Source organism: Rana temporaria, chromosome 1, assembly GCF_905171775.1.
Source record: "Rana temporaria chromosome 1, aRanTem1.1, whole genome shotgun sequence".
Taxonomy (NCBI): domain Eukaryota; kingdom Metazoa; phylum Chordata; class Amphibia; order Anura; family Ranidae; genus Rana; species Rana temporaria.
In genome coordinates this window covers 610,789,597-610,811,089 of record NC_053489.1, presented here as the reverse complement: position 1 = coordinate 610,811,089, position 21,493 = coordinate 610,789,597, and the positions used below count along the sequence as shown (strand labels likewise).

At 45.6% G+C, this 21,493-nt stretch overlaps 1 protein-coding gene across 2 annotated transcripts in view; it reads left to right on the top strand.

The window, feature by feature from the left end:
- LOC120924335 (ADP-ribosyl cyclase/cyclic ADP-ribose hydrolase 2-like) overlaps nucleotides 1–16,991 on the top strand; it is a 38,492-nt gene extending 21,501 nt beyond the window's left edge. For both annotated transcript variants that reach the window (XM_040335224.1, XM_040335223.1), the window contains 5 exons: nucleotides 4,226–4,308; nucleotides 6,333–6,409; nucleotides 12,795–12,887; nucleotides 14,511–14,597; nucleotides 16,794–16,991. In XM_040335224.1, coding sequence (XP_040191158.1) covers nucleotides 4,226–4,308; nucleotides 6,333–6,409; nucleotides 12,795–12,887; nucleotides 14,511–14,597; nucleotides 16,794–16,941 — 488 coding nt within the window. In that variant the 3' untranslated portion in view covers nucleotides 16,942–16,991. The remainder of the gene's footprint in view (nucleotides 1–4,225; nucleotides 4,309–6,332; nucleotides 6,410–12,794; nucleotides 12,888–14,510; nucleotides 14,598–16,793) is intronic.
- Nucleotides 16,992–21,493: the final 4,502 nt, after the last annotated feature.

The window sequence follows — 21,493 nt, the reverse complement described above, 5'->3', positions numbered from 1 at the left end:
ATCACCACTGCGCTTTTTATTTTTTGATATTTAAATGCGAAAGGACAGAAAATTTTGAAAAAGCATTCGTTTCTGTTATATTTTGCAAACATATTTCTTCATAAATTCAGGGCAAAATGTATTCTACTACATTTCTTTAGTAAAAAAATACCCAAATCAGTGTATATTATTTCGTTTTTGTTAAAGGTATAGAGTCTACAAACTATGATTTTATATATATTTTTATATATATTTTATTATATATATTTTATTATATCTTTTCATGTGACAACACTGAAGAAATGACACTTTGCTACAATGTAAATTAGTGAGTGTACAGCTTGTATAACAGTGTAAATTTGCAGTCCCCTCAAAATAACTCAACACACAGCCATTAATGTCACCACATAATACCTCCTGTAGTACACAGCTGCATATCCTTTAGCCCCACAGTCTCATAACAGCAGATATGTATTAAAAAAAGGCCCTGGATGGAGGTAGAAATTGATAGTCCCTGTACATTGCATCCATAACACATCGTGAGTGCAATGCTCTGCAGGCTTCAGAGAAATAAGTAGTAAATGCACATTGATCATAAGACCACAGGCTGTCGGATCCACAGGGACATATATGCTACTGCAGTACACCAGCTGGCCATTGAATGCTCCCTAGGGTCATCTATAGCTTTTGGTCTCCTTGATGCTGGCAGACCCATATAGTTGCTTGATCATCGTATACAATATTTCAAGAGACCTGGAAAGCTTGTACCTCAAATGGACAGCATTCCCTGAAGAAGCCCGGAATATGGGCGAAACATGTTTGGAATTCCATTCAAAAGTGCTGTATCCATAAAACTGTGTCTTACATACTTGCCATAATTGTTTTTAAACAATTTTTTATTTGTCTTTGAATAAAACTTTTTACATTATCTCTTGAGATTACTGTACCTAATTTTGCACCCTAAAAAATCCCATAAAATTCTCCTATACCTATTTCTTTCAGTATGTTTTCAAAGGCCCACCAATCAGATCTCTATGGGACCTTTAAAAGTAAAAATAAAAATAAAACGAATAGAAGGAACTTCAAAGATCACTCCATGATTAAACTATAGTCTAAGAGCCTAGGAGATTACAAGTGAAGAGGCAAAAGTACCTACGGCTCAAAATGGTAATACAGCTTAACGACGCGAGCGGTATGTACTTTTGAGCGGTAGGTACTTTCGCCTCTTCAAAATCTTTTTAACATGCCGACCAGCCGCCGCAGTTCTAGAACTGCGGCGGCAGGTTGGCTCTCCTGTGCGAGAGCCCGTAGCTCTACGTCACCTCGTGAAGCGGCCACTAGGGGCGCGTGCCTGCTGCCCACTCGCTCCTGACTCTCGCGCGCGTGCCCGGCGGTCGCGATCACCGCCGGGCACCCGCGATCGCTCGTTACAGAGCGAGAACCGGGAGCTGTGTGTGTAAACACACAGCTCCCAGTCCTGTCAGGGGAGAAATGCCTGACCGTCTGTTCATACAATGTATGAACAGCGATCAGTCATTTCCCCTAGTGAGTCCACCCCCCCTACAGTTAGAACACACCCAGGGAACATACTTAACCCCTTCCCCGCCCCCTAGTATTAACCCCTTCCCTGCCAGTGACATTTTTATAGTAATCAATGCATTTTTATAGCAATGGTCCCAAAAAATGTGTCAAAAGTGTCCGAAGTGTCCGCCATAATGTCACAGTACCAAAAAAAAAATCGCTGATCGCCGCCATTTGTAGTAAAAAAAAAATATTAATAAAAATGCCATAAAACTACCCCCTATTTTGTAAACGCTATAACTTTTGCGCAAACCAATCAATAAACGTTTATTGCGATTTTTTTATGAAAAATATGTAGAAGAATACATATCGGCCTAAACTGAGGAAAAAAATAGTTTTTTTATATATTTTTGGGGGATAATTATTATGGTAAAAAGTAAAAAATAGCGGGGCTACAATACCTTTCTCAATACCTTTCTCAATATGGCAGTCGTCGACTCTCATTATGAGAGGCTCCCACCATCCCTGTGCTGTGCTCATTATGAGGGGCTCCCATCATCCCTGTGCTGTGCTGACTTCCTCCTGGGGCTTTGCCCCTGCTGTGTTTATTATGAGAGGCTCCCACCATGTCTGATTCTGAATCTCCCATCGACTACCAGTACCAGTCTCCCACTCCCAACCCTCACTCAGCAGCAGAAGAAAAACTAAAAATTTGGATCTGAAATTTTCGAGTCGTATGAAACGAACCGCACATGTCTATTGAGTATACGGAGAAGAATATTTTAACATGCTAGTTTGATTTTGTGAAATGTTGGACTATACACATATGTATTCTAACTGGGATCCTTTCATGAAAAGAGGTCTATTTTTCATGGAAAATTTAAACCTATATCCAATATGAGACTGCTTTCAATGAGTAATTTTGTTAAAGTACAATAAACTTTAATGCCGTGTACACACAACCGTTTTTAATGTCATGGAAAAAACTATGTTTTTCTCGATGTGATTCTTGTTAAGCCTTCCTTGCATACACACGATCGTGAAAAAAAAAATGCTTGAGCAAAGCGCGGTGACGTACAACACGTACGACGGCACTATAAAGGGGAAGTTCCATTCGGATGGTGCCACCCTTTGGGCTGCTTTTGCTAATTTTGTGTTAGTAAAAGTTTGGTGAGAGACGATTCGCGCTTTTCAGTCTTCCTGCTTTTCAGTCTGTTACAGCGTGACGAATGTGCTATCTCCATTACAAACGCTAGTTTTACCAGAACGAGTGCTCTCGTCTCATAACTTGCTTCTGAGCATGCTCATTTTTTCTCATCAATAAAACCTACACACGACCGTTTTTCTTGACGTGAAAAACGACGACGTGAAAAATTAGAGCATGTTCTAAATTTTTAATGCCCATTTTTCATGTTGAGAAAAATGCTCTGGAGCCCACACACGATAGTTTTTAATGACCAATTTAAAAAAAATTGCATTTTTCTCATCATGAAAAATGGTCGCGTGTACGCGGCATAAGATTTTAACTGTAGGTTTGTGTTGTGCCTTTAATGATCCGCCATGTTAAACTATTTTGCAGAAGTGCAGATACCTAGTTATGCATGTAAGGGCCCATATTAGTCTTAAATGAATCTCTGTGCCCCTTTGATCCTAAACCCAGATTGTATATGGTGCCTTGCAGGGCCGATCCACCCTATAGGCTCACTATGCAAGCCGCTTAGGGCCCCGCAAAGCTGGGAAGGGCCCCCCAAATTACTAGAGGCCCCGCCTCTACTAGTACGCCGGAGTATCTGCTGATACCCCTGGCGTACTTTCAAATATTCCGCGTCGTATCTTTATTTGTAATTCACAAACAAAGATGCGACGGCTTTTGGCTAAGATCCGACAGGCGTACGGCTTCGTACACCTTCGGATCTTAGGTGTAATTCTCCGGCGGCCGCTGGGTGGAGTTCGCGTCGTTTTCCAGCGTTGGGTATGCAAATTAGCTGATTACGGCGATCCACGAAGATACGCGCGTTCGTCGCAATCTCTTACGTCGTCGCTAGTCGATTTTTCCCATCGCAAAACTAAGGCTGCTTTTTCATGGCTTACATTTAGAACAGCCATGTTAAAGTATGGCCGTCATTCCCGCATCGAATTTCAATTTTTTTTTTTCCGTAAGACGCTCGGGAATACGAAATTACATTACGCACGTCGCCGTTCAAAAAACACGTCGGGGCGCCGTAATTTCGCGCAAAGCACGGCGGGAAAATTCCTAACGGAGCATGCGCAGAACGTTCGGCGCGGGAACGCGCCTAATTTAAATGGTACACGCCCCATTTGAATTAGGCGGGCTTGCGCCGGACGGCTTTACGTTACACCGCCGTAAGTTTACACGCAAGTGCTTGGTGAATCAGGCACTTGCGCTGAAAACTTGCAGCGGGGTAACGTAAAGACGATACATTACGCCGCCGCAGATATCTGTGAATCTGGCCCTATGTCATTGGTGGAGAGATTACATCATTGGAAAGAGTTTATATTATTGATTGGGAGAGATAATATGAACGCAAATAGATATTTTATTGGAGGAGTGATTATATTATTGGAGATAGATTATATCATTGGGGGGGGGGGGGGGGGTGATATCATTGGTGAAGAGAGATTATAGCGTTGGACAGATGGGCCAGAACATGGAGTTGGCTGTGATGTGTTCTTTCTTAATGCTGATTCTCCTCTCTGTGTTCAGGGATTGACTACGTCTCCTGTCCCACTACAGCAGAATGTGAGCACAATGCAGAGGAGTCCTTCTGGAGAATCGCTTCTGTAGCTGTAAGTTGATTCAGAGAAACTGCTTTATTCCATGATCAATGCATTGGTCGGATGAACAGCTCACAGTGGTCATCTGTACAGATGGGGGCCCAGACATACCACGTTGTGCATACCTCCTAGCTTGCAAACTTTAGAATAGATGACACTTGAGGGAGGTAGAAGCCTGCAGCGCACTTAGCCTGCTATGGCAAAATGGGTGTGGCCAAATATTTCAGGGGGAGGGGCTTAATGGGCATGGTTAAAAACAACCCAGTCTTCGTGTATGTGCTGGGGGTCACCTTGGCAGGTAGAGGACTTCCCCTCCCAGCACAAATCCCTCCCCCAATCTTCATTTCAAGTATAAATCCTCCTCCTCTCCAAAACCTACTTCTAGAACAAATCGTTTTACTCACTTAAATCACCCCTCACAGCACAACCCCCCACCCATATCCCCCCTCTCAACAAAATAGCCCCATATATCCCCTCCTCCTGCACAAACCCCCCCCCTCTCAGCACAAACCTTCCCTTCAATCTCCCCCTTCCAGCAAAAATACCCCCTTTCAGCACAAATTGTCACCCTCTTATCCTCTTATACTCCCTCACAGCACAAACCCCCCTGTCAGCAAAAAATACCCTCATATCCCTCCTTCCAGCATAAATCCCCCAAGCCCCTCCATTTTATATAAATTCTCTTACACCCCCAATCCCCCCTCTCAGCATTAATAATCCCTCACACCACCCCCTCCCAGGACAGATCCCCCGTTCTCAGCAACATTTCCCAATATTAATCCTTTAAGCATACATTTTCCCCAAACCCCTCCTTTTTACACAAATTCTCTTATACCCCCCAAGCCCCCCTCAGCACAAATCTCTTAAACCCCCCACCCTCCGCTAAATCCCCCCTACAAGCACAATTTACCCCTCTCAGCAAAAACCTTACCCTCAATCTCCCACTCCCAGCACAAATTGTCACTTCCTTATACCCCCTCCCAGCACAAATCCCCCCCATATCCCCCATTGTAGTAGTAAAAGTAGTAGTAGCAGTTACACCCGAAAAACAACAATAAAAAAAGTGTTTTGGATAAACATAACTTTAACAGAGTACTCACGGAGGGCTAATGATGCTGCCTACAATTTCAGTGCAGAAGTGACCGGAAAGTTAGAGGCTAAAACTAAAATCCCTGCATCTATAGCCACCAACATTCTTACACTGACCTATCTTGCCCTGAAAAGAAAAAAATAGTATACATAACTTGTCTGCAGGCAATCCTTTCCGATCTCCAGCGGCGGAAGCTCTGCAGAGGAAATGTCCAACAATGGCAATGAAATAAATGGGAAGTGACGTCACCCATAGACTTACTATGGGGCTTATGTTGACAAATGTGTCCTCTGCACCCGCCTACACAACGAAGCTACGGCTGACAGCTCAGCTTGGGATCAAAAAGCATAACACGGATCAACAGGGTAAACTGCAGACGCAGGGAACAGATAGGAAGGGGGAACCAGGACTGTGATCAGGAAGAAGGGGAGCAGATAAGTGGCAGCAGGGTACAGGATAATTGACAGGAGCAAGATATATGGCAAGCAAGCAAAATACCAGTACAGTTCTGTGCAGGAAAAATGCAGAATGTTCACCTTTTTTTTCCTGGAACTGGAATAACTGGAACGGCAAACATGGGTGTGAACTATGCCACTGAAAACCATGTAGCCTACATTCAATGCATTTTGGATGTAGAAAAAACCCCCACTGGAATGCATGTGGTGTTACCTAGCCCTGAACAAAGTGTAATAGTAGAGGAGGGACTAAATACCCTCCCAGCAGCCAACATGAGGTGCAGACTGATTACTGGAATCTGCTGGCTGCTGGGAGACACCTGCTGGTGGACATGGGAACTACAACCTCCCACTCTGGGATGCACAGTGCCATCAGCAAGTGATCCACGTCGTGACACTCAGCTTAAAAATGCATGAAGAATTATTAGAAATATTTGTTTTGATGTCCATGCTGCTGATGTAATATGTGAATGTTTTGTTGCAATTTGTAGTATGCCAGAGGAAGCTCTGGGGAAATCCAGATCCTGCTCAATGGATCCACACCAGGAGGTGCTTTCCCTGTGCCCAGGTATAAATAAGTAACTTTATCAGTCATTCTGTTATGTACACAGGCGCAACTAGCTTGCAGTTGCTGTTGAGTTGCATCAGATTGCTTTTGCAACCACATTGGCTTGTGTGAGGAAGAAAATTGAACCTACACTTACTTTAACTCTATGCACAGCAGAGCATTTTGATGTGCTAATGTGTGTTGTAAAGCATTTTTGTGTGTTGCAAAATAATGCAGCATGTATAGACAATTTTTGTATAGATTTTTTTCTCAGCGCACACCAACGAAATGCAATGGTGTGAACTGGACACATAGGGGCAGATCCACAGAGAGAGTATGCCGGCGTATCTACTGATACGCCGGCGTACTTTCAAATTTCCCGCGTCATATCGTTGTTTTGAATCCTCAAAACAAAATACGACGGCATCTGGGTTAGATCCGACAGGCGTACATCTTCGTACGCCTTTGGATCTAAGATGCAATTCTTCGGCATCCGCTGGGTGGCGTTCCTGTCGTTTTCCGCGTTGAGTATGCAAATTAGCTATTTCCAACGATCCACGAATGTACGAGCGGCCGTCGCATTCTTTTACATCGTCTCTAGTCGGCTCTTTCCGGCGTATAGTTAAAGCTGCTGTTTCGTGGCGTATAGTTAGACCTGCTATGTTAAGTTTGGCCGTCGTTCCTGCGTTTAATTTGAATTTTTTTTTTCGTTTGCGTAAGTCGTCCGTGAATCGTGGGATGGACGTAATTTACATCCAAGTCAAAACAATGACGTCCTTGCGACGTCATTTCGCGCAATGCACGGCGGGAAATTTAGGGACGGCGCATGCGCAGTTCGTTTGGCGCGGGGACACGCTTCATTTAAATGAAACACACCCCCCTACTCGCCGATTTGAATTAGGAGCCGTTACGCCGCGAGAGATACACTACGCCGCCGTAACTTACGACGCAAATTCTTTGTGGATTCAAAGCTGCCAAAAGTAAGTTACAGCGGCGTAGCGTATCTCACATACGCTGCGCCCATGGGTGTCCGCTCCATAGGGCAAGGGGGGGCAATTTACCCCCCCTGGAAAATCGAGAAGGTGTTGAAGAGTTTTGCAGCCGCGGGTTGTCTGAGCGGTCCCGGGCCGGATGTCACACAGGCACAGCGAGCAGAGTGAATCCGTCTCCCCTCCAGGGAACCTGCTGTGCCTGTGCAGTGCTGATGACTGATCTGAGGTACTGAATGGGATGGGGGAGGGGGGTCTGTCAGTGCTGAAGGGGGGTTTGTGCTGAAATTGGGGTCTGTATTGAAGGGGGGTATGTGCTGAAGGAGGGGTTCATCTGTGCTGAAGGGGGGGGTCTGTGCTTAAAGGGGGTCCATCTGTGCTGAAGGGGGGTCTGTGATGAATGAAGGGGTGTGTGCAGAATGGGGGGGGTCCGTGCTGAAGGGGGGTCCATCTGTGCTGAATGGAGGGGTTTGTGCAGAATGGGGGGTCTGTGCTGAAGGGGGGTCCATCTGTGCTGAATGGAGGGGTCTGTGCTGAAGGGGGGTCTGTACATTCTCTAGGCTATATTTATATGGGCATGGAGTGAAGATGAATTATCTTAAGAGCTATATCACACTGCCAGCTGGCCATATTATCGGTAAAGCGGCTCTTTACCATCGTTTTAGCTGCGCTATTTTGACGCTAGCGCGGTGCTTTTAACCCCCGCTAGCGTTTAAAGAAAGGGTTAAATGCAACTGTGTATTGCTGCTGTCGAAGCGCCCCTCCCTGAAAACATTTCAGCAGACGCCCATGGCTGCGCCCATCTAATTGTATGTGGATCTGCCCCATAGACAGCAACTGTATTTGCTGTGTCTTTGCGTTAAGCCTGCATTGATCAACAGAACTCAATGCACTAGGTGGGATCAAGTCTTAATGCACGTGTAATATCCTATAGAGCAGGGGTCTCAAACTCAAATTACCTGAGGGCCACAAGACAAGTTTTCATATGCCATGGGGGGCCGCATGCAAACTTTCAAACTTCAAAAACAACAGTACTGGTGTCAGCGAACACATTATTAACCCCCAGCACTGGTGTCAGCGAGCGCATTATTACCACCAGCACTGGTGTAAGTCAGGGTTTGACAAATTTGCTTGGAATCTAGGAGCCAGCTAAAAAAGTTAGGAGCCAGAAAACGCACCCCGTCCCGACGAGCTTGCGCGCAGAAGCGAACACATACGTGAGCAGCGCCCGCATATGTAAACGGTGTTCAAACCACACATGTGAGGTATCGCCGCGATTGGTAGAGTGAGAGCAATAATTCTAGCTCCTCTGTAACTTAAAACATGCAACCTGTAGATTTTTTTAAACGTCGCCTATGAAGATTTTAAAGGGTAAAAAAGTTTGTCGGCATTCCACAAGCGGACACAATTTTGAAGCGTGACATGTTGGGTATGAATTTACTCGGCGTAACATTATCTTTCATAATATTAAAAAAAATGGGGATAACTTTACTGTTGTCTTATTTTTTAATTAAAAAAGTGTAATTTTTTCCCAAAAAAGTGCGCTTGTAAGACCGCTGCGCAAATACGGCGTAACAGAAAGTATTGCAACGATCGCTATTTTATTCTCTAGGGTGTTAGGATAAAAAATATATATAATGTTTGGGGGTTCTAATTAGAGGGAAGAATATGGCAGTGAAAATAGTGTAAAATGACATTAGAATTGCTGTTTAACTTGTAATGCTTAACTTGTAATACCAACGGCCACCACCAGATGGCACCAGCTCACATCTGGTGGTAATAACTTGTAATACCAACGGCTCACCACCAGATGGCTCCAGCTCAAAAAAAAAAAAAAAAAAAAAAAAAAAATTTTTTTTTTTTTTTTTTTTTGCTCCCCTCACTTCCACCCTGCCTGCGGGCCATTTATAACCGGTCCGCGGGCCGCAAATGGCCCGCGGGCCGGTACTTTGAGACCACTGCTATAGAGTGTTTAGAACAGTCTGTATTTCAGTGAGCATAATATAAAGAACAACTTTTATAAAAACTATCCTAAACCACTGAAAGACAAAAACAGAACATTCCATATCTCAACTCACCAACCAGTCTGCCAAACGACCAAATGAACCTGTCCAACAGTCTGCGTTATAACCGGGGTTTATTTAGCAGTAGCACACATCTGCAAACGCATGCATAAGCTGCAAGGCCTCTTCACGGCACCCTGTGTATCGTTTGCAGTCCTAACGCTACTGAATTTATGAGCGTCTCCACAATGGAAGCACATGCATTAAATGGATAGATGAGGGGCAGGTGGGCCTGCAGGAGCACACTGGACGCACATCACACAGTGGCAGCGTGTCCCCGGACCATATTTACACCAGTAACAAACAAATGGCAAAAAACAAACGCTCCTGCGCATGAGTGGGTTGTCAAGCATGATCGATAACGAAGACACTGGCCTAACGAAGACAACAAAGGCGCACCAGCCTAGTGTATTACTGTTAGGATACATTTTATTAAAATAGAAGATAAAAAAACTACTCACAATTGTAGTAGAAATATTAGCAGTACAAAGTATCCTCAAATGGCTGCCGCATCTAGAACTCAAACGACACTCCGAAAGATCATGGAGGATGTGATGAGGACCACTACCGGCTGACCCTTTTCAAAGCTCAAGGCTTCTTCATCAGAACCCAGCAGTGTACTAGCCTCTAGGCTAGTACACTAAAACAGAGTACACTAGAACAGATTGGTAATTTGAGACTAGGTTAGTGATGTAGCTGGGGGCTAAGTTGTGGGTGGCTTTGTAAGCTGTTGTTAGTATTTTGAATTTAATTCATTGGGTAAGTGCAAGCCAGTGGAGGGATTGGCAGAGAGGAGTAGTGGACACTGAACGGTTGGACAGGTTAATTTGGTCGGTTGGCAGACTGGTTGGTGAGTTGAGCTATAGCTGAGCTATAGTTGAGTATAGCCCAACTCTCCAACCAGTCTGCCAACCGACCAAATTAACCTGTCCAACCCTTCAGTGTCCACCACTCATCTCTGCCAATCCCTCCCCTGGTTTCCACTTACCCAATGAATTAAATTCAAAATACTAACAACAGTTTACAAAGCCACCCACAACTTAGCCCCCAGCTACATCACTAACCTAGTCTCAAACTACTAATCTACTCATTCTCTTCATTCCTTTGTTCCTCCCAAGACCTCCTGCTCTCTAGCTCCCTTGTCACAGGACTTTTCCCAAGCCTCTCCTATCCTATGGAACTCCCTACCACAATCTGTCCGAATATGTTGTGTCCTCTCTCTCCTCCTATTACTGTGTCCTGTTTCCAGCTCTTCGCTAAAGTGTTCTTTTGCCGCCGCTCCAGGGTTGTGTCCTGACCCCCCCCACTCCAGTGATTCCTCCCCCCCTCTCCCCTCCAGTGTCCTATTATGTGTCTCCTCTCCTAGTACACATCTTCTCCCCAACTTAAAATATAAGTACAGTTATTTTGTAGGGGCAGAATAGGCTTCTCTGAACAGGAGGGATTTCTGGGATTGTCTAAAAGTGGACAGAGTAGGAGATAGTCGGACAGATTGTGGTAGGGAGTTCCATAGGATAGGAGAGGTACACATCTTCTCCCCAACTTAAAATCCCCCTTCCCAGCACAAATTCCTCCCAACCCCCCCCTCCATGCACAAATCTTCCCTCCACCCCCCTCCCAACACATATCCTCTAAATTACCACTCTTAGCACCCCCCCCCCCCCAAATTTCCCATCCTAGAACAATACACCTTGCTGCCCTTCAAATCCCCCCTTTCAACACAAATCCCTTTTTCCCCTATCTCCTTGTGCCCCCCCTCCACCTCACATGATACCACAGTGCCCAGGGCAGCTTCCCCTCCTGCCTACCCCTTGTCCTGGCCCTGAGTGCGGGATCCACACCACTGCCAGGATGAATTTTCACATTTCTTGGTGTTGGACTTTAACCACCTTAAAGCGGAGTTCACCCCCAAATCAACTTTCTGACATTAGTTCCAGCATACTGCTAACATCTGCAGTATGCTGGGGGTTTTTTTCTCGCTACTTATCGTTTTATGAGCCCTTGTTATCCGTCTCCGAGCGGGGATCGCTTCCGGGTATAGGCGTTCGAAAGCCCCCATTCACACCTAGGCGTTTTGTCACCTATAGTGTGACGCCGCAGCAGCCCCGAGACGCTGGAGGGATGAAAACACATTGCCCTCTAAGGAGATGGTTCACATCTCCACGCCGAACGCCTGCCGCCTGAAAAAAAGTCCCGGACCTTTTTTTCAGGCGGCTTTCGGCGTTCGGCATAGGAGATGTGAACCATCTCCATAGAGGGGGTGAGGCTGCATTCACAATCGCGGCGTTTTGTCGCCGCAAATCGCGATACAAAACGCCGCAATTTGTCGCCGCAATTCGCGGGACAAAACGCTGCGATTTTGTACGCCTAGGTGTGAATGCAGCCTAAGCGAAGAGGAGTTGATTGACGGTCGGCTAAAGCGCGTCACGGCTTCCGAAAATACCCGAAGTGACACTCGGTGTTTACAGCGCCTGCGCAGTCAGCTCTACACGGCAGGCGCAGGCGCTGTTTAACGCCGTAAACACCCGAGTGTCACTTTGGGTATTTTCGGAAGCCGTGACGCGCTTTAGCAGCCCGTCAATCAACTCCTCTTCGCTTAGGAACGCCTACTCCCCGCAGGATTCCCCGCTCGGAGCCGGATAACAAGGGCTCATAAAACGATAAGTAGCGAAAAAAAAAATAAAAAAAAACAGCATACTGCAGATGTTAGCAGTATGCTGGAACTAATGTCAGAAAGTTGATTTGGGGGTGAACTCACGCTTTAAGGTCTCACTTCCTGGAATAGTGTTTGAAATCTATTTGGGAAGACCCCTAAATCTAATAATCTATGAAAGTGTACATTGACCATACACTATACAATCTGATTTTATACTCTTCTTTAGATCTACTATTACCCTACCCAACACATCTGTGTGTGTAAGTAAAAAGGTGGGCTTTCCCATATGGGTATGGCAGTATGGTGTGCTAATCCAACCTACCAGCCAGGGCTCCCTTTCTGTTTATAGAATGTAATCCAAAAATGCTTTTAAAATAGGCTTTTTAAAATCCCTTTAAGCCTGTGATGGCTCTGTTCGAATTCATTGTGAGGACAGAGAAGCTGTTGGGCTCAGTACCCCCTAGTTCCACGGGGAGGGAGCGCTACACCATTTTTTGGGCTGCACATGCTCAGTGTGTACACTCCCTAGTTACCTATGAGGAGCTCAGCAGCTGTGGCATAAGAGAGTACACAAGACGCAGGTGCGGCCCGAAAGAACAGGCGGTCAATCATCTTCATTGGCCAAGTCTACGGCATACGGGATGTATTTATTACTCACAGCCGATGTCATGATAGTTTATGTAAGTCTTTTTTTTTAGCTTTTTATCAGAATATGAAATTCCCAATTTTCAAGATGACAAGGTAACCAAAATGAACATCTGGGTGATGGATGACATTGGCGGAGTTGATGTGTAAGTAGCAAATTTTAGCAAGTATGCTGAGTAGTATTGACCTTTATGTATGTGTCACTCGCACAAAGGTACAATTATGTGTCCACACTACAAAAAAAATAACAAAACAACTTGAATTTTCCCACGACCTATACACTAAAAAGTAATGACCTTTATGACTCCTTATAACTGCAAGACTGCATTCCTCAAAACCAGTCAAGTCACCCATTATGCCTGGTTCACACTTATGCAGGTTGCAGTTTTCATATTCCAGGTGCATTTTGTGAGTGACTGTGACCTCTCAGAGGAGGCAAACGTTTCAAAATTACGACTGTTTGCAGTTATTAACCACTTCATTACTGGGCACTTAAACCCCTTTTGTGCCCAGACCAATTTTCAGCTTTCAGCCCTGACGCATTTTGAATGACAATTGCGCGGTCATACAACACTGTACCCGAATTATATTTTTATCGTTTTTTTCCCCACAAATAGAGCTTTCTTTTGGTGGTATTTGATCACCTCTGTGGTTTTTATTTTTTGCGCTATATACAAAAAAAGACAGAAAATTTTGAAAAAAATAACAAAATTTTTTACTTTTTGTTATAATTATATCCCCAATTTTTTTTTTATATATTTTTTTCCTCGGTTTAGGCCAAAACGCATTCTTCTACATATTTTTGTTAAAAAAAATCACAATAAGCGTATATTGATTGGTTTGCGAAAAAGTTATAGCGCCTACAAAATAGGGGATAGATTTCTGGTTTTATTTTTAATTTTTTTACTAGTAATGGCGGCGATTTGCGTTTTTTTTTTTTTTTTTTTTGTCAGGCCTGCGATACTGTAGCGGATATATCGGACACTTTTGACACAATTTTGGGACCATTCATATTTATACAGCGATCAGTGCTATAAAAATGCACTAATTACTGTATAAATGTGACTGTCAGGGAAGGGGTTAACACTAGGGGGTAAGGAAGGGGTTAAATGTGCATCCTGGGCACACCCAGGATAACTGTGTGTGGAGGGGGACTGACTGGGGGAGGTGACCGATGCTGTGTCCCTATGTACAAGGGACACAGATCGGTCTCCTCTCTCCCTGACAGGACGTGGAGCTCTGTGTTTACACACAGAGCTCCACGTCCCTGCTGTCACTGCCGATCGCGGGTACGTGGTGGACATCGCGGCCGCCAGGCACTCGCATCTGCTTCCCAGCAATGCGCCGGGCACAGTGTTTCCCCGCTGCACGCCCCCAGCGGCGCGCACAGGGAATGTAAACAACAGGACGTCCAGGGACGTCCACCCGGCACTTGAGAGCCGCGCTGTGGACGCCTTTCATCTACAGCGTGGGTCCCAAGTGGTTAAGGGCCTCATGTCCAGTGTAGAATGGATAAAGTGAATCTAAATTCAATAAATAAAGATTTGCTGCCTTATAAGGAGCATTTGGGTCTGTTAAACACTTCCCATCCGGGCCAATTCTGGCACTTTGCTCTTACATGCATGCCCCAATCACCATGCAAACCTATGGAGAACTTCCATTCTGATAGAGTACGAATGTAAACTTTCAGGTATTTACGATGTTACAGTAGCTCATCTTTTCATTTTTTTCCGAGAAGGTGAACCTACACTGTTTATTATGTGTTTCAGAGACTCGTGTGGAAAGAACAGTACAGCGATACTGGAGTCTATTTTAATGTCAAGACATTTTCCATACAAGTGTGTCGACAATTACAGGCAAGTAACAATAGCAATACACAGCATTTATTATGTGAAATACTGTGTAAGTATGTAGTACACACAGAAAATATAACACCCGGCATTCTGTGTAAGACTGGATTCACACCTATGCAAATTTAGTGCTTTTTGCATTTTGCAGATTTGCACTACAGTCCATTTACCATGGTTTCCTATGGAACACGTTCTGTAGTGCAAATCTGCAAAATGCAAAAAGCACCTGTACACACGATCGGATATCTGATGGAATCTAATCCAATGAATTTTTTCATCGGATATCCGATGAAGCTGGCTTTCATCAGTCTAGCCTACACACCATCGGTTAAAAATCCGATCGTGTCCAACGCGGTGACGTAAAACACTACAACGTGCTAAGAAAAATTAAGTTCAATGCTTCCGAGCATGCGTCGACTTGATTCTGAGCATGCGTGGATTTTTGACCGATGGACTTCCACACAGACGATTGTTTTTTTTCTATCGTTTTTTTAACCATAGGAACAATTTAAAACAGGTTCTATTTTTTTTCACAGATGGAAAAAAAAAACGATGGGGCCCACACACGATCGGTTCGTCCGATGAAAACGGTCCATCGGTCCGTTTTCATCAGACAAACCGATCGTGTGTACAGGGCTTTAGAAGAATTAGCCTAAAAAGCCTGAGATGCTCCTACCAACCAGATCCCACGCATCACATTTGGCCCATTTTAATGAATCTAACTTCAAATACTTTGGTGCAACTCTCCTGTGAAGTCCATTTCCATTTACCCTTCTCCCACTCCACTATCAGTGGTGATCTGTGGCAGCTGCAGGATGTACAGGAGCAAGCAATGGAACGGAGCATGGTATCTCTTCTCATTTGCCACTAGGTCACAAAACACATTCAATTATAAGTGCAAACGTTTGTGTTTCTTATATAATCTTATTCAAAGAAAAGAGATGCCATGGAAAATGTTATGACTGGGGTCACAAATTTCCCCAGTCATTACATTGACATTCATTTCAAAAGCTTCAATTAGCAAAGCAATATGTGCTGTCTTCAGTTGGCGTCCAGATTCAGGTCGTTGGATGTAAATACTGTATGTTGAAATTAAAGGAGTAAGGTTGGTTGAGGGATATAGGTGGAGGGGGGAAAAACTGAATATATACATAATGTAAATATATGTTTCCAGAGAAACATATAGAGTGGGTTGGGGGCATTACTATGTGGTGTTTTCATGAGTATTTATACAGTGGGTTGTTGACATGGCACGCATATCAGGGCTCAAGTCCTGCGGGAACGCGTGGGAACGGAGTTCCTGCACTTTTTTCACAACAGGAATGCAGTTCCCTTTGCAGGACTAGAGCAGCCGAGCCGCCCGAGCCAATCCTTCACTGAGCGGCGATGCCCAGCTCGAGTCACTGTCAGGGGCAGGCGAACCTTAGTAATCCTTTATGTTACTGGCCGCTTCCTGTATATGGATTCATCGGGTAGTGTGCGGGTATTCCGTCACTTCCTCGATGCCGCAATGTCTCCTGGGAGCTTTTTGTCATTGTTCCCAGGAGACATTGCAGGGGTCTACCGCGAGTTATCGCGGGATATAGAAAGAACTTGCTTAAAAAAAAAAAAAAATGCGGTTTAGTAATTATGCATATGAGCGTATCATTTTTTTTTTTTGGTGGGGGAGTGGATCTTGGGTGGGAGTTCCCACACTTTTTTCCCCAGGACTTGACCCCTGACGCATACTATGTCTAAACTTGTACCTCTATATTTTGTCTGTTTACTGATTACTGTAAAAATGTCACTGGCAGGGAAGGAGTTAACACTAGGGGTTAAATGTGTTCCATCTCTGTGTTCTAACTGTAGGGGATGGGACTTGCTAGGGGAAGAGAGAGATTGGTGTTCATACATTGTATGAACACAAGATCAGTCTCTTCTCCCCTCAAAGAACCGGGATCTGTGTGTTTACACACACAGATCCGATTCTCGCTGTGTCACTAGCGGTCATTGCACCCGCCGGGCACTAGCATCCGCTCCAGGGGCAAGCATCAGGCGCACAAGCGTGCCTCCAGCGGCGCGCACACGCCCCTAGTGGCCACAGGGCCCAGCCATGCCATGCTGCCGCAGTAAAACTGTGGCGGCTGATCGGCAAGTGGTTAATGTACCTCTTGGGAACAGATATGCTCCTGTTATAGTAACGCTGCTCTTTCTTGCCCGCAGACCAGTCAGGATTTTGCAGTGTGTGGACTTCCCTGATCACCCGGATTGTACAACAAATAGGAGCATGTTTACCGCCTCATCGTGGATGATGATGACTCTCTCTTTTATCACCTTAATTTTCAATCATGTCGATATTTTTTGTCATTAAAAATTCTTCTTCTTCAGCCAATAATAAAGCTTCCAGTAATAAAACTGTTACTGTGCGTTTCAGCATTTGAACTTTTTAACCTGTGCTGGAAGAACTATGGGGGGGGTGCATCTGCAAACCTTTCTTAAAATGTTAGTTGCCTGGCTATCATGATGAGACAATAGCTTCCGCATGATAGCCTATGATCCGGACAACACATGCTAATTCGGTGTTCAGAATTTACTGCCTGCATACGTCGCTAGCTGGTTCTGTGGTTATGAATGCGTCTTCCTTCACCTCTCCAGATACTTCTTCATTACACCAGGACCGTCTAAATAGCATTATGGGCCCCTGGGCAAAGTAATGCTCTGGGGCCCCTACAATGATGATAGTGCAGGTAAACAAACATCAGGTAAGTAGGAGGGAGACTGTCTCTCCTGGCTATCTATCACTCTCAGTGCCATTATGGGGCCCCCAGTTTCGGGGCAGTGTGGGCTCACGACCAGCTGCTTTGGGGAAAGTGCAGGGCCCCCCCCCATGCAGCTGGGGCCCCTGGGCAATGCCCAGGTGTGCCCTCTCATTAGGACAGCCCTGCATTACACCATTAGTCATCAAGTCACCAGTCATTAGCAAGAAAGCTAATGGACTGCTACCCAGCCAGGCCCCTGGACTGCTATGGAATTGGGTTCATTAACTGCAACTGAGCCCTTGCATGCCCCAGAAGCCAGATCCCTGAACATGTACTGAACTGGGCCATTTGTACTCTGTCTGAGCTGGGTTGCTTAACTCCCACTGAGCTGGGTCCTTGAACTCATCTTGAGACAAGCCCCTGGTCTCATCCTGAGCCAGGGACCTTTACTTTTCCCTGAGCTGGATCACTTGCTAGTCCCTGGACAGGGCCCCAGAACATATCCCAAACTCGACCCCTTGTCTGCCCCTGAACCTGGTCCTGGACTCTTCTTGAGCCTGATCTTTTGCATGCTCCAGAGACAGGTCCCTCAACTCGTAAAAAGTCAGTCATCTTCCACCAATCTGAACACCTGGACTCATTATAAGGTGACTCTTTGCCTGCCCGAGCTGGGCCCATCTGCTCTTTACAAGCCTTGCCTTCCTCTGAGCTGCACCTCTAGAATTCTTACCGATCCAGACCCCTGGACTCCTCTCGAGCCAGGCCTCTGGACTATTCCCAAGTCCACAAATAAAATTGTTTCAATTCATTCCAAATTTTTAATTTCTGATATTATATGTGGATAATAACATTTATAAGTAACACCTCTAGGGGTAGTTGATCTAGGGAATATCTGATTACTTCCTATAGGGATCAGGAAATAGTTTTTTCCCCACTGGAGCAAATTGGATCATGCTTTATTGTTTTTATTTTTTCCTTCCTCTGGATCAACTGTGGGTATAGGATTGTGCATATGGAGGTTATCTTGTTTTTCTGGTTGAACTACAGTAGATGGACTTGTGTTTTTTTTTCAACCTAACTATGTAACAATGTACAGTATTTATTTTACAAAGCTTAGTCAAAACCTGAGGTCCATATAGGCACTGTAATCTCTATTTTGGACAGTGAGAAAGAACAGACTCACATTCTGATTTATGGGGGCTATGCATCAGGGCTAATCTTTAAAAAGAACACAATTCCCCTATCTCTTCTTATAGAATGCTGAGGAGGATCAAACACGGTGAGCTCTGTTCATCTGTGTGAAGGTAAAAAAATAAAATTACAAAGTTTGTGTTGTCTCCATAATTACAAGATATTATGGAGACAACACAAAAAAAGAATAGCAAATTCAGCAAGGTCCACTGATGGTATTAGTCGTGGAATAAAAATCCAAACACTTAGGACTTTTATTTTATGACCAATACCAGTGCTTTAACTGGGCCTGTGCTTTTTAATGGCCCTGGAGAGTACCAGCACCTCTCCGTGCGCAGAGTATGTGGGTTTCCCGTACCGGAACGCACTTCATCCAGGCAGCGTATATCGTGTGCAGGAGGAAGAGCAGGTGAGACGAGTCATGTAGCTTGCCCGGTCGGTAGGAGTGTGGCAGTGTCTGGGGGAGAGCAGCCTGGACGCAGGAGGACTAGTCTATGGCAGGGGTCTCCAAACCCCCGGCCCGCTCGTGTGCTTTATCCGCCCGCCCGCACACAGCTGACAGGTCCTGCAAACAAAGCCGCACACCCGCCCATGCTGCCAGGCCGTGCTTTTGGATTGGCTGCTGGGACCGTCACCGCCGATGTCCCGGCAACCAGTGACATCACTCCCCTCTTCCCGCCCGCTGTTTGAAATAATGATCCTTTGCGTGTGTAGCAGCGGGCGGGAGTCAGGAGTTACAGAACAGCTGAAGTCGTCTAGTGCGGAGGCAGGAGGTAAATGTGCTGCACAACGCTGATGGGGACATTGATGGCTGATGGGGACATTAATGGCTGATGGGGACATTGATGGCTGATGGGGACATTGATGGCTGATGGGGACATTGATGGCTGATGGGGACATTGGTGTGCTGATGGGGACATTGCTGTGCTGATGGGGACATTGCTGTGCTGATGGGGACATTGAAGGCTAATGGGGACATTGCTGTGCTGATGGGGACATTGAAGGCTGATGGGGACATTGATGGCTGATGGGGACATTGCTGTGCTGATGGGGACATTGAAGGCTGATGGGGACATTGCTGTGCTGATGGGGACATTGAAGGCTGATGGGGACATTGCTGTGCTGATGGGGACATTGAAGGCTGATGGGGACATTGCTGTGCTGATGGGGACATTGCTGTGCTGATGGGGACATTGCTGTGCTGATGGGGACATTGAAGGCTGATGGGGACATTGATGTGCTGATGAGAGGAGGTAAATGTGCTGCACAATGCTGATGGGGACATTGATGGCTGATGGGGACATTGGTGTGCTGATGGTCCCCATCAGCACACCAATGTCCCCATCAGCCATCAATGTCCCCATCAGCATTGTGCAGCACATTTACCTCCTCTCATCAGCACATCAATGTCCCCATCAGCACATCAATGTCCCCATCAGCCTTCAATGTCCCCATCAGCCTTCAATGTCCCCATCAGCACAGCAATGTCCCCATCAGCACAGCAATGTCCCCATCAGCCTTCAATGTCCCCATCAGCACAGCAATGTCCCCATCAGCCTTCAATGTCCCCATCAGCACAGCAATGTCCCCATCAGCCTTCAATGTCCCCATCAGCACAGCAATGTCCCCATCAGCCATCAATGTCCCCATCAGCCTTCAATGTCCCCATCAGCACAGCAATGTCCCCATTAGCCTTCAATGTCCCCATCAGCACAGCAATGTCCCCATCAGCACACCAATGTCCCCATCAGCACACCAATGTCCCCATCAGCCATCAATGTCCCCATCAGCCATCAATGTCCCCATCAGCCATCAATGTCCCCATCAGCCATTAATGTCCCCATCAGCCATTAATGTCCCCATCAGCCATCAATGTCCCCATCAGCGTTGTGCAGCACATTTACCTCCTGCCTCCGCACTAGACGGCTGATGGGGACATTGATGGCTGATGGGGACATTGCTATGCTGATGGGGACATTGATGGCTGATGGGGACATTGATGGCTGATGGGGACATTGGTGTGCTGATGGGGACATTTGTGTGCTGATGGGAACATTGATGGCTGATGGGGACATTGATGGCTGATGGGGACATTGGTGTGCTGATGGGGACATTGGTGTGCTGATGGGGACATTGGTGTGCTGATGGGGACATTGATGGCTGATGGGGACATTGGTGTGCTGATGGGGACATTGGTGTGCTGATGGGGACATTGAAGGCTGATGGGGACATTGATGTGCTGATGGGGACATTGATGTGCTGATGAGAGGAGGTAAATGTGCTGCACAATGCTGATGGGGATATTGATGGCTGATGGGGACATTGGTGTGCTGATGGGGACATTGATGGCTGATGGGGACATTGCTATGCTGATGGGGACATTGATGGCTGATGGGGACATTGCTATGCTGATGGGGACATTGATGGCTGATGGGGACATTGATGGCTGATGGGGACATTGCTATGCTGATGGGGACATTGCCTCAATCCTGTGAGATGTCAACGGTTAGGATTGTAATATACATGGCATGGACTCACCTGTGTATTACACCAGAAGGATGGAGAGGTGATGGGGAATGACATCTCACAGGATTGTAATATACATGGCATGGTACCTGTGTATTACACCAGAAGGATGAAGAGGTGATGGGGAATGACATCTCACAGCGTCTCCTCCTATAGAGATTAGGAACTCTGCAATTTATCATGGCTCGTTTCAGACAGCCATGCAGACTTGCCCTGTTATTTTCCTTTTATGTTTATTTTCTCGGTTTTGTCTTGAAAAGTAGGAAGATGTTCATTGTATGATTATTGTTGCAAGCTTGCACATGGACTGCTCAGACTGATGAATAACATCCATTATTCTATCTATTTTCTGTGGTGTCTGTCCCTTGTCATGCTTTGTGCCCATTTTATCTTCTCTTTTTTTAGTTTCTGACATCATCAGCTGGTTTATGTAATTTTAGCAGCAAA